The following is a 14,498-nucleotide window of genomic DNA, read 5'->3' as shown; positions in this document are numbered from 1 at the left end:
TCCTTCTTGTACAGGGCTTCAGCGTTCCTAGACCAGTCCATTTTACTGTCCAGGTACACTCCAAGGTATTTGTATTCCCTGGTAAACTGCACATTCACACCATTGATAGAGACAGGGGACAGGGGTGTTGCTCTCCTCCGAAACTCCACCTTTTAACTCCTTAGTCTTGTTGGCTGCAGGTGATTCAGCCCACACCACTCAACAAAGTCGTTGACTACACCTCTACTTTCAACTTCCCTCCCCTCACTGATGCAGCTCACAATGGCAGAGTCAGATGAAAACTTCTGGTGGTGGCAGGAATCCGAATTATATGTGAGGTCCGAGGTGTAGATGATGAACAGGGAGAGAGGACCGTCCTTTGTGGGGCCCCTGTGTTGCTCACTACCATGTCCGAGACACAGTTCTGTAGCCTGACATATTGTGGTCGTCCAGTCAGGTAGTTGGTGGCAAATATCTGATTAAAGGGCCAGAGATTGCCAGTCATTCTTATCAAGAGGATGATTCTTATCATTCTTACCCTTTCCTTCTCTCCAGAGATGCTGCCTGTCCCGGTGAGTTACGATTTAAACCAGCATCTGCAGTTCTTTCCTACACATCCTACCTACATTCTTATCAAGTTGATAGATGGACACTCTATTGGCAGGATCACATTCATTGACAAGAATCAGAACCAATCAACTTCACATCTCAACTACCTGCCCCCTGTTTGGCCCTCGTTATATATATTAAGAGTAGGATGGAAGTTCCAGCTTTTTCCAGATCCATGATTATCTGTCTCCTGCAACGAAGGTTTTGTGTTTCCTGCCCCCTGCAGAAGGACCAGAAGGCAGACAGCGGGATATGGAAGTTGAACACCAAGCTGCTAACTCTCAGAGAACACTGAGGAACCAAAGAGCGACTATGCAGTTTACAGAACTCTGAAGCCACTTTGACTCATGGATGCATTGGCAGGAAGCCCCAAGGGGAATATCAAGAGGTATCACCCTCAAATGGTTTGTTCAGAAGGCAAGAATCAGGAGGAATTGTCCCAACTCCATTTTTCTCCTCTTACTAACCTGCAGAAATCTCTGGGAACTCTTTCATTGGCAGAACTGCTGGCAGGAGCAGTACATCATTTATCAACTGGAGAGTTAGCAGGCAATAATGCCTTATTTTGGCAGGAAGGTGAGATGGTGTAGGAAAGAGAGGTGACACTGGGGATTGCAAGGCAGGAATAGAGTGCTCCCTACTAAGTAATATCTTGTCAATAAAAACAAACACTGGCAGTATTTTGCTACTGTTATGTCCTATTTATTCAGAGAATTTCAGAACGATTTGCACCACATTCACCAGGGTTTGATGCCTGGTGTAATCTTAGGATTGACTTATGCATTACATTGAGCAAAATGTTTATCTTTCACAAAAAATCCCACAAAAGCTATTGAAATTCAATTAAATATTTCAGATTGTTAAAATAATGGCATATTTTCTCCTTCTTCTGAAGACTCAGCAATTTGGGCATGGCACCTTCTCAAGCCAGACAAGGACTGTAGATGACCAATCCAACTCAGGGATCATCGGGCCATATCCTATGTTTAGCTGATGAACATACAAGAAACTATGCCTAATTATGAGTACTGTATAGACTGGGCCATGCACGGCCCTTCATTCAATGTACTAGTGAATTGAATGAGGGGCTGCAGAGCACATGGTGCTGGTGGAACTGTACCCCAGCAGCCTTCAGCAGAGGATGAAAACCAATGGATAAAAATGCATGTTTAGTACCTACAATTAGTCATAACTGTAAGTTTACTGCGCAGCATATTTATGTTTTGAGGCAAAGGTTTGTTGGCAGTACTTAAAAAAACTTGAAATGATCCACATACAGTGCACTGCAATCAAACTCAGTATTCAGCTGTGTTTGATATTCATGGTAATTGTTCATGATGCACAAAAAGCCCTCTCCTTCTTGCAGTTAACTTTGCAAGTCTATATTATCATAGACTTTAATAACGTCCTGATTCTCATCGATTTGTTCAATTAGGCAAAATGCTGTTTCCAAATCTCTCTCCGTTAGTGGAACCGTTGTGGTGGCGATAAATTCAGGTCCAGAATTAATGATCAGCAGTCCCAATGAATCCAACCTCTCTCGTACCTCCCGCAATGAGGACAAGTCACAAACAAACTGAAAAATAATTTAGAAAACATTATGATTGGCATGAGTGCTTTACAGGTTTTATTTAACACAATTTTTTTTTAAAAATCTTCCCCGTATTCCCTAGTTTTGTCCCGTGCGAGTGCAACTCTGCACCTTATAAAATGTGGAGGTATCGGTAAATTAACTATTCCGCACGACCATATTTCTCACATTGTCGTATTTTCACTTGGTGCTGAAGGGTTTATCTGACAGCTGCAGTGGCAAATGTAGTGCTCAAAGGCAGTTCACATTGAACTTGGGTCCCTGCGATTGCTTTCAAAAATAGATGAAAAACTCTTCTGAGCCACGACTGATTTTCAGAGAATTATTAAACACTACTTAAAGGTCTGTGACCCTGTCCTTGTTGATGTCAATATCGTAGACACACAGCGGTATCTAAGAGGGCAGCTTTCAGTGTCTAGGCCAACATATATCTATCAATCCAGATAATCATGGAATTTTTGAAACTTTGATTGTTCTTGAAAATGTCAAGACCACTAATCCAGAGATATATTCAAATCCCACTAGAGGTTCTGGGGAATTTAACTCCAGTTTATTAAAAAAGCATTGGCCACCATCAGCATCCCAGGGCAAGTCACCATAGCTCCAAAGATGGTTCAGTACCATCTTCTCACAGGCAGCCAGCGATGAGCAGTGAACACTGCCCTTGCAGCGAAGACAGCCTTGACTCGCTAGATCAGAATGTATAAATTGGCTGCTATTTTCTGCTTCAAAAAGTCACAGTACTGAAATAATTGGTTGATTGCGCAGCAGTTTGACACACTCTGATGATGATAAACCTGACTTTTGTTTTTCATAAAATTAATGCTGATACCATTTAGTTCCAGGAATTGGAATCACAAAATTGTCGCCAATTCTGGCTCAGGTGGCATTAAACTCTTAATTTCATAAGGAAAACAAAGAATCACGATGGTACAAATGCAACAAGATGACTTGTATAGATTTATTTTTGCTCTTCACTGGATGCAGGTGAGAACAAGCATCAGGTTAGTGCAGAGGAAGTTTCATTTTTCATCTGGAGCAAAAAATCAAACTGCAGGAGGAACTCAGCAAGTCAAGAAGCATTTGTCACGACATAGGGATGGTCAACATTTCTGGTCAAGACACTGCATTCATGATATTTCATTTAACCTGTGCTGTATCTGCACTGGGCATAAAATGACATACTGTGCAGAAAATATTACAGTCTATCCAAACTGAGCTGGTCCGGCCCTGGGAATATTGATGTAACAGTGTGGAAGGAACATTAACCCATGCTGCACCTAGCAAGTATTTGATGGGAAGCTTTATAGACAATAGACAATAGACAATAGGTGCAGGAGTAGGCCATTCAGCCCTTCGAGCCAGCACCGCCATTCAATGCGATCATGGCTGATCACTCTCAATCAGTACCCCGTTCCTGCCTTCTCCCCATACCCCCTCACTCCGCTATCCTTAAGAGCTCTATCCAGCTCTCTCTTGAAAGCATCCAACGAACTGGCCTCCACTGCCTTCTGAGGCAGAGAATTCCACACCTTCACCACTCTCTGACTGAAAAAGTTCTTCCTCATCTCCGTTCTAAATGGCCTACCCCTTATTCTTAAACTGTGGCCCCTTGTTCTGGACTCCCCCAACATTGGGAACATGTTTCCTGCCTCTAATGTTTCCAATCCCCTAATTATCTTATACGTTTCAATAAGATCCCCCCTCATCCTTCTAAATTCCAGTGTATACAAGCCCAATCGCTCCAGCCTTTCAACATACGACAGTCCCGCCATTCCGGGAATTAACCTAGTGAACCTACGCTGCACGCCCTCCATAGCAAGAATATCCTTCCTCAAATTTGGAGACCAAAACTGCACACAGTACTCCAGGTGCGGTCTCACCAGGGCCCGGTACAACTGTAGAAGGACCTCTTTGCTCCTATACTCAACTCCTCTTGTTACGAAGGCCAACATTCCATTGGCTTTCTTCACTGCCTGCTGTACCTGCATGCTTCCTTTCATTCACTGATGCACTAGGACACCCAGATCTCGTTGAACTCCCCCTCCTCCTAACTTGACACCATTCAGATATTAATCTGCCTTTCTATTCTTACTTCCAAAGTGAATAACCTCACACTTATCTACATTAAACTGCATCTGCCATGTATCCGCCCACTCACACAACCTGTCCAAGTCACCCTGCAGCCTTATTGCATCTTCCTCACAATTCACACTAACCCCCAGCTTAGTATTATCTGCAAATTTGCTAATGGTACTTTTAATCCCTTCGTCTAAGTCATTAATGTATATCGTAAATAGCTGGGGTCCCAGCACCGAACCTTGCGGTACCCCACTGGTCACTGCCTGCCATTCCGAAAGGGACCCATTTATCCCCACTCTTTGCTTTCTGTCTGTCAACCAATTTTCTATCCATGTCAGTACCCTACCCCCAATACCATGTGCCCTAATTTTGCCCACTAATCTCCTATGTGGGACCTTGTCGAAGGCTTTCTGAAAGTCGAGGTACACCACATCCACCGACTCTCCCCTGTCAATTTTCCTAGTTACATCCTCAAAAAATTCCAGTAGATTTGTCAAGCATGATTTCCCCTTCGTAAATCCATGCTGACTCGGAATGATCCTGTTACTGCTATCCAAATGCTCAGCAATTTCGTCTTTTATAATTGACTCCAGCATCTTCCCCACCACTGATGTCAGACTAACTGGTCTATAATTACCCATTTTCTCTCTCCCTCCTTTCTTAAAAAGTGGGATAACATTTGCTATCCTCCAATCCACAGGAACTGATCCTGAATCTATAGAACATTGAAAAATGATCTCCAATGCTTCCACTATTTCTAGAGCCACCTCCTTAAGTACTCTGGGATGCAGACCATCAGGCCCTGGGGATTTATCAGCCTTCAGTCCCATCAGTCTACCCAAAACCATTTCCTGCCTAATGTGGATTTCCTTCAGTTCCTCCATCACCCTAGGTTCTCCGGCCCCTAGAACATTTGGGAGATTGTGTGTATCTTCCTCAGTGAAGACAGATCCAAAGTAACAGTTTAACTCGTCTGCCATTTCTTTGTTCCCCATAATAAATTCCCTGCTTCTGTCTTCAAGGGACCCACATTTGCCTTGACTATTTTTTTCCTCTTCACATACCTAAAAAACTTTTGCTATCCTCCTTTATATTATTGGCTAGTTTACCCTCGTACCTCATCTTTTCTCCCCGTATTGCCTTTTTAGTTAACTTTTGTTGCTCTTTAAAAGAGTCCCAATCCTCTGTCTTCCCACTCTTCTTTGCTATGTTATACTTCCTCTCCTTAATTTTTATGCTGTCCCTGACTTCCCTTGTCAGCCACAGGTGTCTCTTACTCCCCTTAGAGTCTTTCCACCTCTTTGGAATAAATTGATCCTGCAACCTCTGCATTATTCCCAGGAATACCTGCCATTGCTGTTCTTCCGTCTTCCCTGCTAGGGCCTCCTTCCAGTCAATTTTGGCCAGCTCCTGCCTCATGCCTCTGTAATCCCCTTTGCTTTACTCTTAATGTAACTTTGTTCTGATTAAACACATCAAGGATGGCACGTCATTTCCTTCCTACAGTGCTGCTGGTGGTGACGAGACATACTGTGCCCACGTTAGACCTTGAAGTCTTTTTGTGAGGAGTACCAATGTGTTCTCACCTTCAGCATGACTTGATCTTTTTCATCTTCAATCTGCTTAACATCTTCTGCTCCAGAGTCAATTGCCAGCTCCAGGGCACGTTCCAACAGAACATCCTTACTGTCCTTATCCAGGCCATTCACCATCACCACCCCTTTCTTCTGGAAAGAGTGGCGCGCTCCATCACTCATCATTCCCCTGGCATTAACAACACATCATAATGGTGTTTTAACAAAACTGATGAAATTTCACTCAACCAAAGAGGCATTTGAAACAATAGTGTTTCCATAAACCAATACATTTACATCATTTAAAACAATGTCATCTGAAAATACCAGCCCCTAAATAATCTGGTCAATCTTTCACGTACAGGACTCTAAATCACTTTCCAATCTTAAGCCTTGGAGAAGAAGAGAAGCTAACTGCTCAAAAGTTGAGTTTGAGTGTATTCGGCATGGAAGTGCAAAGATACGAAAGACGTGAGGTGAGGTCTGCAATGCAGTGTTCGGAGTGCACAGCAGGTAGTAACTATATTTGGTGTGATCAGACTATGGATAGAGTATCCAGTTTGATGGGCTCAGGATTATAACCAGTTACAGGCATATTGGCAATTTTGTTCAGTATCGGATGTGATTGGTGAGTAATTGAGACAAGAATACGAGGTCAAGTATGACTGGCATGAGGATGGGAACAGATAACAATGTGATCTGGTTTGTGACGCATAGAGTTTTGGTGTTATCAGTAGCAGCTTCAAGTGCTGGATGTGGACCAAGCTAACAGGCTATACTTATTCTTAACAAATCCCAGGGAAAGGGGCAGAAAACATAACTGAGCTCAAATCCTTATTGATAGAGTGCAGTCAGGCCCTGGCAGAAAAAGAACGTTACATATCTGAGATATAACAAAGATTTCAACAGGATATTGTGAGCTCAAGTACATGGTCACTCTGAGCCCAACATGAATATCAAATGAAATGCAAGACCTTTTCTCCTACGTGAAATAATATGGTCAGATGTCAGTAATGATACCCACACCTAATCTAAATGAGCACCTAATCCCCACTTCAAAACACTGTAATCCCACCTGAGGGATGTTTACCATTTGACAATGATCATTACCAACAAATTATTTTTGAAATGCAAAGTACACACAATTATCAAATACACAAATGCGTGCCTTCTGTCCCGCCTTCTCATCTAAGCCGCTTCATAAAGCAACAACTAGACATTCATCAGAAGGGGCTGTTCATTTTTAAATAAAGGGCTGTCCCACACTCACAATGATTGTAGCATTACAACCTGACGACTCACCCGTACCAAAGCAAGCAGCCATGTCATTTCCCCAGATAGATAAAAGTCCCAAGACAAATAATGGAAAAAATACACTGAAAACTTCCTTTCTAGAACAATTATAATCAGCCTTGCTATACATTTATTCAGATTACTGTGCATTTTAAACTTGGAGCCCACAGATGGGAGATGGTTACAAACAAAATCTATCCCACATGGCAATGCATTGCACTAACCCTCAACACCTGTTATTTGTGTACAGCTTTGGCAACAAGCATCAATTGGGCCTCGTCAGGCAAACCCTGAAAAGCTGTTCCTCAATTTGCTCTTACCCATTTTTGTTCAGAATGCTCTTTAGCTGTTGTAGTGTTCGGTTGTTGTTGTCCGTGAAGACTTCAATGAGCATGGACGACCCTCCTGGACCTCTTGCTTCATACATTGAGTAGCTCGAAACCTTGGATTTCTGGCAAATAAGAAACCTGCAATATTATAAACAGCTAAAGCTGAAATACTATCAGAGGCACCATTAACAATGTTGTGCGTCGCACAGCAATGACTTAGGATGTCACTGCACTGCGTCCCTCTTCTTAATACTGCAAGGGTTGTGCACTTAGTTCTGGTTACCACACTGCAAGGAAGAAGTGGATACATTTTACCGACTTGGGACATAGCTGTACAAGATGTTATAGCTGTATAAGATGTTGGTAAGGCCATATTTGGAGTACAGATCATGCCCTGCTATAGAAAGGACTTCATTGAGTTGGAAATTGTTGTTTTTTTTGCGATAGAGGGGATTGAAATGTAGGGAATAATAAGGGTGCAATTTGAGAAAATAGGTGAGACCAATCTCCCATGAGCAGAAGAGTCAAAAAGCAGAGGGGCTTATATTTAAAATAAATGATAGACGAATTAGAGGAGAAACGAGGAAATCTTTTTAGTAAAGATTCTATACAACAGGAGTTGAATTAGTTACAAGATGGCAATGCAATACTTACTGCACCTTTAATTGCAGCTTCAATAGATGCTTTAGGCATGTTCTTGGTTCGGCACTGCTCAATGAGGTTTGCCAGCTGAGAGTTAAACTCAGGATTTGAACCACCTTCTGCAAAAAGAATTAGAATAAAATCTATCCATATCTGGGTCTCCAGTAGGTTGGTAGCTCTCCTCAACCTATTGCAGTAGTTAAAACTGTGCAATGGAAATTTAAAGTACAAAATCTTAGAATCAAATATTTCCATAATTTTTATTCAGAGCAAATAATAATAACAACTTTATTTATATAGCACTTTTCATGCAATTGAATGCTGCCCAAAGTGCTTTCCACAAAAACAAACATGACTAAACAAAAATACAATTTAAAATAGTAAAGACATAGGCTGTTAATAGCATACAAGGCACAGATGTTACCAAATATTCATAAGAAATTCAGCAATGTTTTGCTAGTGTTATTCTTATATATTATATGTTAGTGTTATATGGTGGATGAACACCAGATAAATCTAGTGGATAAAATGTATTATAGCAAATTAAGTAAACACATATTCAGTTAAAATGAAAATTCACGAGTTGTTTCTACTTACCTTTCACTGCAATGCGAATCATGATTGAAAGCTTGGCAAACACCTGACTCTTGGCAGTATCTTTTGGCCCTTTGATATGTTTCACCTTTGACCACTTGTTATGTCCTGCATGATTAGCTGCAGACATGTGGATCTCAGCACATGGCACTAGGAGACTGTACTGGCAGCTTGCCTGGGCGCAGAGGGGGATGGAGGCTGGTGAGAGAGCTCTGCGCTTTGCCACCAACTCTGCTGAATTCCACAGTGACGACAGGAGATAGTTTCTATTCCGCAAGCAAACACTTCGAAATGTGGCAACTCTAGCCATGGTGGCAAATCCGATTGACCAGCTGCAAAAAAGGATGAACAACATGAACACAAGGGACTGAAGGAGCAAATAGCAGCCACAAATCATGCCTGATCTGCTGAATCTCTCCAATTATTTGTTTTTTTTGAATGAATGAATAAGTTTATTGGCCAACTATGCATATACAAGGAATGTGCCTTGGTGCTCTGCTCACAAATGACAACACAAACATACAGTTAACAATTAAGAATAAAGCATAAACACATCAAAACAATAAGGATACACCATTACGGTCTAAACATGTGGGTGAAAATAAACCAGAGCAAAAAAGAGACTACAGACTTTGGTTATTGAGTAGAACTATCACTCGTGGAAAAAAAGCAGTTTTTATGTCTGGCTGTGGCTGCTTTGACAGTCCGGAGTCGCCTTCCAGAGGGAAGTGCTTCGAAGAGTTTGTGGCCAGGGTGAGAGGGGCCAGAGATGATCTTGCCCGCTCGCTTCCTGGCCTAGTTCTAGTAGGTTTACTATTCTGCACAAACTAGAATAACGAACAAATAACTATTTGGCACAGCTGGTTTATCCCAATGTTTATGCTCCACAAAACTTGCCACTCTTCTTTCAACCCCATCACCATGGCCTTCTGCTCCTTGCTCAATCCTTCACATATTTCCCCTAAAATACATCAGTGCTAATCACCCTTCAGGAAGTTGCATATTCTCAGCACACCAGTTAATTATCCCAAATTCATTATTGGATTTATTGCTAACTATTTTATGTACCACTCATACACTTTGGTATCCCCAGAAGTGGAAGTTTATCCAGTCTATTAATTTATTTCATAACTACTTGTATTAGAACACGTCTTATGCTTTTCTATCACTTTTTACATAAAGGGGGCAAAATCTCCTCATTCTTTTCAGGTAGGTATAACCTCTCAATTTGTATCTTATAAATTTTTATTGAACCAATCTCTCTGTGCCTGCTTGTAACATTAATGTTATGCCCCTTGTACACATCATTGAATAAAATTGACTAACACATTTGAGTACTGATTGCCATCTGCATGATCAACCTGCATGATTGACCCTACCAATTTATTTGTCCATTGTAGTCCATATGGTCTAATCCAAGTTTAACATGCCTTGCCTTTTTGTCATTCACATGAAATAGTGATGTATATTGAAATGTTATGTTTGTTTATATTATCTATTGAGTACTGTGTTTAAAGCATGAGGCTGTTCTTGGGCGTTTTGCATGCAGTTCTGGCTGCTCAGCAATAGGAATGATATAATTGAAATGGTAAGGGCACAGAAAACGTTCATAAGGATGTTATTAGGACCGGAGGGCTTGTAACCATCTCCCATCTGTGGGCTCCAAGTTTAAAATGCACAGTAATCTGAATAAATGTATAGCAAGGCTGATTATAATTGTTCTAGAAAGGAAGTTTTCAGTGTATTTTTTCCATTATTTGTCTTGGGACTTTTATCTATCTGGGCCCGTTCATAAGGATGTTACTAGGACCGGGGGGCTTGAATTATAGAGAGAATGGATAGGCTGGGACTTATTTTCCTGGTATGTTGGAGGTTGAGGATGTGATTTTATGGCAGTTTATACAATCATAGGGGCAGAGACAATATGAAAAGTCAGTCTTTTTCTCCGGGTAGAGGAGCTGCCAGAGAAAGCTGTAGAGGCAGGTACAAATTACAATGTTTGAAGGACATTTGTATAACGGTTTAGGGGATATGAGCTAAATGAAGGCAAATGTGACTAGCCCAGGTAGACATAATGGTCAGCATAGATAAGTTGGGCTGAAGGGCCTGTTTCAGTGCTATATAACTCTATGACCTTACTTATTGAATCATTTGACGACCTCACTCTATTCACAACTCCGACAATTTATGTATTGGCTGCAAAATCCTAATGATCAGCGTACCAACATTTCAGTCCCGTCCAAATCATGTTCTATATTGCACAAACGACATCATTTCTAAGATCCCCAGAGCCTAGAGTTCCACTTCAGCTCTAATCTTGCCCGTCGCAACGAAGAGGGGTAAGACCCAGAGGTCCGGGTGTCGCCCAGCATCCCCAGGTAACGCGCTGCGTTACGCTCCCGCCATGACCAGGCCGGGCCGCGGGCCTCGGCTGCTCCTCTCCCCTCCCCTCACTCACTCACCTTCCGGTGGACGAGCGATCCCCGTCGGGTGCCGGCCTTGCTTGTGCATGCGCACTGGAGCGGCGCCGGCCTGGCTTGTGCATGCGCACTGGAGCGGCGCCGGCCGTGGTCCGTGCATGCGCACTGGTTATGGCGCCGGCCGTGGTCCGTGCTTGCGCACTGGAGCGGCGCCGGCCGTAGTCCGTGCATGCGCACTGGAGCGGTACCGGCAAGGGAGCAAGCACGCATGCGCGGTAGTCGCCTAGCCTGACCAAAGGTACTAGAGGAGCAAGTTCAATGATATCTTTGAACCTGACACAGTGGGACTGCCAACTGCAAGGCCCTAAGTAGCGGAGTTTCCTTCCTAAACTCACCTCCCTCTCTCGTCTCTTAAGACAACCTTAAAACATCTTTGGGTTATCTTTTTGGCCATGTGCACTTACATAGCCCTGAGTGATTCTCTATCAAAGTGTGTCTACTGTCAGTCCTGTGAAACATCTTGGGATGTGTAGGAAGGAACTGCAGTGCTGGTTTAATATACAAAATGCTGGAGTAACTCAGCGGGACAGGCAGTGTAGCAGCCAGCCTCTCGTCTATCAATTAGCTCCCAAGCTGCCACTTGCATAGACCGGGTGAAATGATAAGCTTAATGACTTGAGCAAATATAAATAAGAGACCCTTCTTGACGTTTGAATAGTTAGTCCTATTTATTTGAAGGTGCAATAAACATATTGGCATATCTCTTGTCATCGACTGGTTATTGATTTGCTAGGTAAAATTCCATATCTTACCACAGTCTATGCGATCGATACGAATTGCCAGATATAACTTTGGCGGAATCTGTATTAATCTTCTTGTCAATAAGATTTACAGCCGATTACATCTTGGCTAATGAATCTTTTGGCGGAGCCTTTGGCTGAACTTCCCGGCTCACACACACTCCCGCACGTACCCAACTGCCCGCACTCTAGCTATGCCCCTCCCCAACGTAAGCATCGCATTAACTCTATAGTGTCCAAACTACAGGATACAAGTTAATGATAATAATAAGCAAAAATAACGATTAAACGCAAAATGGCTCCTACAGGCAGTATCTTTGGAGAAGCAAAGGGTGACGTTTCTGTTCTCCACACAAAACCTTTCAGTGGAAATGTCATTCAACTTGAATGTTTCTCCACAGATCATACCTATCTGCTGTTTCCAACGACCTCTGCTCTCCAGCATCTCTTGAATTATGTTTATGATGGGGGCTCATTGACTCTTGTAGAAACAAGGAAATGCATAAAAAGAGTGCTGGAGTAACTCAGTCTGAAGAAGGGTCCCGACCTGAAACGTCACCCATACCTTCTCCCCAGAGATGCTGCCTGACCCGCTGAGTTACTCCAGCATTGTGTCTATTTTCGTTTTAAACCAGCATCTGAAGTCCCTTCCTACACTGTGGGACAGAGGACTGGGAGCTGTGAGGGAGACGGGCAGAGGGAGGTTTAAACCAGAGTGCAAACCGAATTTGACCATTCGGCCCAACGAGCCCGTGCCAGCAACAATGATCCAGCCCTCCTCACAGGTTTAATCCAAATGTGGACCAAAAGCCTGAATTCCAAGGTTGAGTGACTGTTCTTGGTAGCAAGGGATCTTGTTATGACAAATAATAATCACAAGGAACATACTCCACTGGGGACATACCTCGTACTAAGGGAGATGGTGGGACCAAGACTCGGACATCAATGCAGAAGTTCTTCAGGGCAGGGTTGTGTTCTCATGCATCTTCAGCTACTTCAATGACCAGCATAGAGTCAGAAATGGATATGTTTGTCAATGATTGCATATGTTTTCAGTTCCACTTACATTTCCTTAGCAAATGAAGCAGTCCAAGACTGCATGTTGCAAGACCTCAATATCATTCAGGCATGTGGTGATCAGTGGCAAGTCACACTGACAAAAATGACAGGCAATGACCATCCGAACAAGAATTTAACCTTTAACAACCATTGGCATTATTATCAACAAGTTTCCCACCATCAATATCCTGGGGTCATCATTGACCAGAAACTCAACTGGATAGCCACATAAATACCGTGGGCATAAAATCAGATTAGTGGTTGGGCATTCTGTGGCAGATTACTCTTTTCTTAGGTCGTCAAAGCCTTTCATAAACGCAGATAAAAGTGACATGGTGGGATGCTCTCCACTTCCCTGAATGAGTGCAGTGCAAACGACTCTCATAAAACACCTCACCAACCAGGATAAAACAGCCCCACTGATCAGTACCCCATCTATCACCCTAAACATTCACTTCCTCCACAATTCATCACGGTATATGAAGGGTCTCGACCCGAAACGTCACCCATTCCTTCTCTCCCGAGATGCTGCCTGACCTGCTGAGTTACTCCAGCATTTTGTGAATAATATAATTTGAATAGACTAGAAGAGACAATAGACAACTACCAATCCCTGGGGAACTCAAGTGTACACTTCACTCCTATTATTGTTTCCCATTTCTTAAGCCATTTTTCTATACCTTAAAATATTTTCATCATGGGCTCTGTGACTTGATCAAAAGAAAACTATCAAGTTAGGCAAATGTCTGTCTGCCTTTAAAAAAATCCATTGTTGGTTTTCTAATCAATCCACACATTAATTTGACAGCTAATTCTGCCTCTGATTATTACTGGTATTACTATCTGATTATTACTACCAGACAAAGTGAGTGATCTGGAGTTCCGCTTTTTTTGTTTACATTTTTTTAAGCAAATGGGTGCAACATTTCCAATTTTCCAGTAGTCAGGCACCATCCGTACATCTGTGGACAATTGGAAGATTAGTAATATACTCTGGTAGATCTGAATAGTGAGTCACTTATTTCACTAAATGTTGGAGTAACTCAGCAGGTCAGGCAGCATCTCAGGAGAGAAGGAATGGGTGACGTTTCGGGTCGAGACCCTTCTTCAGACTGAGTCACAGTGACTGATACTAACTTTTCATTCCATAATGTAACTATTTAAGTGGCCCAGCTGCCATGGTGATTTGGATTTCCTTTTCTGAAATCAGTCCAAGGTTTCAATTTGCAAGTTCAGTACATTAATTCCTGCTACTGTTGCCCAATTACATAATTTCTGAAATAACTAATCTATCAGAGCTAAATTAAGTGCACTAATGGAAATTATATGGAGATTGGATACATTTCAATTAATCTAATTCATTTACCAGACGAGCAAAACTCAAATGTACATAATTACACATTATATAACTCCTTGGCAGGCATCCCAAAATGAATCTTCCTAAACAAGCGTTTGGCCACAGGATACATTTTCTCAAATCCAATCTAGTTCCAAATAAGCAATCAGCACAAATTGTCTTTTGGAGA

General features: G+C 42.3%; 1 protein-coding gene across 2 annotated transcripts; it reads right to left on the bottom strand.

The window, feature by feature from the left end:
- Positions 1 to 1,293: 1,293 nt before the first annotated feature.
- Positions 1,294 to 11,251, bottom strand: taco1 (translational activator of mitochondrially encoded cytochrome c oxidase I). Of its 2 annotated transcripts, none has more exons than XM_078424543.1 (6): positions 11,156 to 11,251; positions 8,697 to 9,025; positions 8,112 to 8,218; positions 7,449 to 7,579; positions 5,848 to 6,025; positions 1,294 to 2,164 (listed from the first exon to the last, which is right to left on the bottom strand). In XM_078424543.1, exons 1-6 carry the CDS (start codon positions 11,236 to 11,238, stop codon positions 1,955 to 1,957), a joined length of 1,038 nt encoding a protein of 345 aa, XP_078280669.1. In that variant the 5' UTR covers positions 11,239 to 11,251; the 3' UTR covers positions 1,294 to 1,954. The 2 variants fall into 2 exon arrangements, with proteins under 2 accessions (XP_078280669.1, XP_078280670.1); XM_078424544.1 differs by lacking the exon at positions 11,156 to 11,251 and adding an exon at positions 10,916 to 11,115.
- Between the last annotated feature and the right edge of the window lie 3,247 nt (positions 11,252 to 14,498).

This window comes from Rhinoraja longicauda, chromosome 29 (assembly GCF_053455715.1).
Source record: "Rhinoraja longicauda isolate Sanriku21f chromosome 29, sRhiLon1.1, whole genome shotgun sequence".
Taxonomy (NCBI): Eukaryota; Metazoa; Chordata; class Chondrichthyes; order Rajiformes; family Arhynchobatidae; genus Rhinoraja; species Rhinoraja longicauda.
The sequence above is the reverse complement of the archived record's forward strand: the minus strand, read 5'-3'. Positions and strand labels throughout refer to the sequence as shown.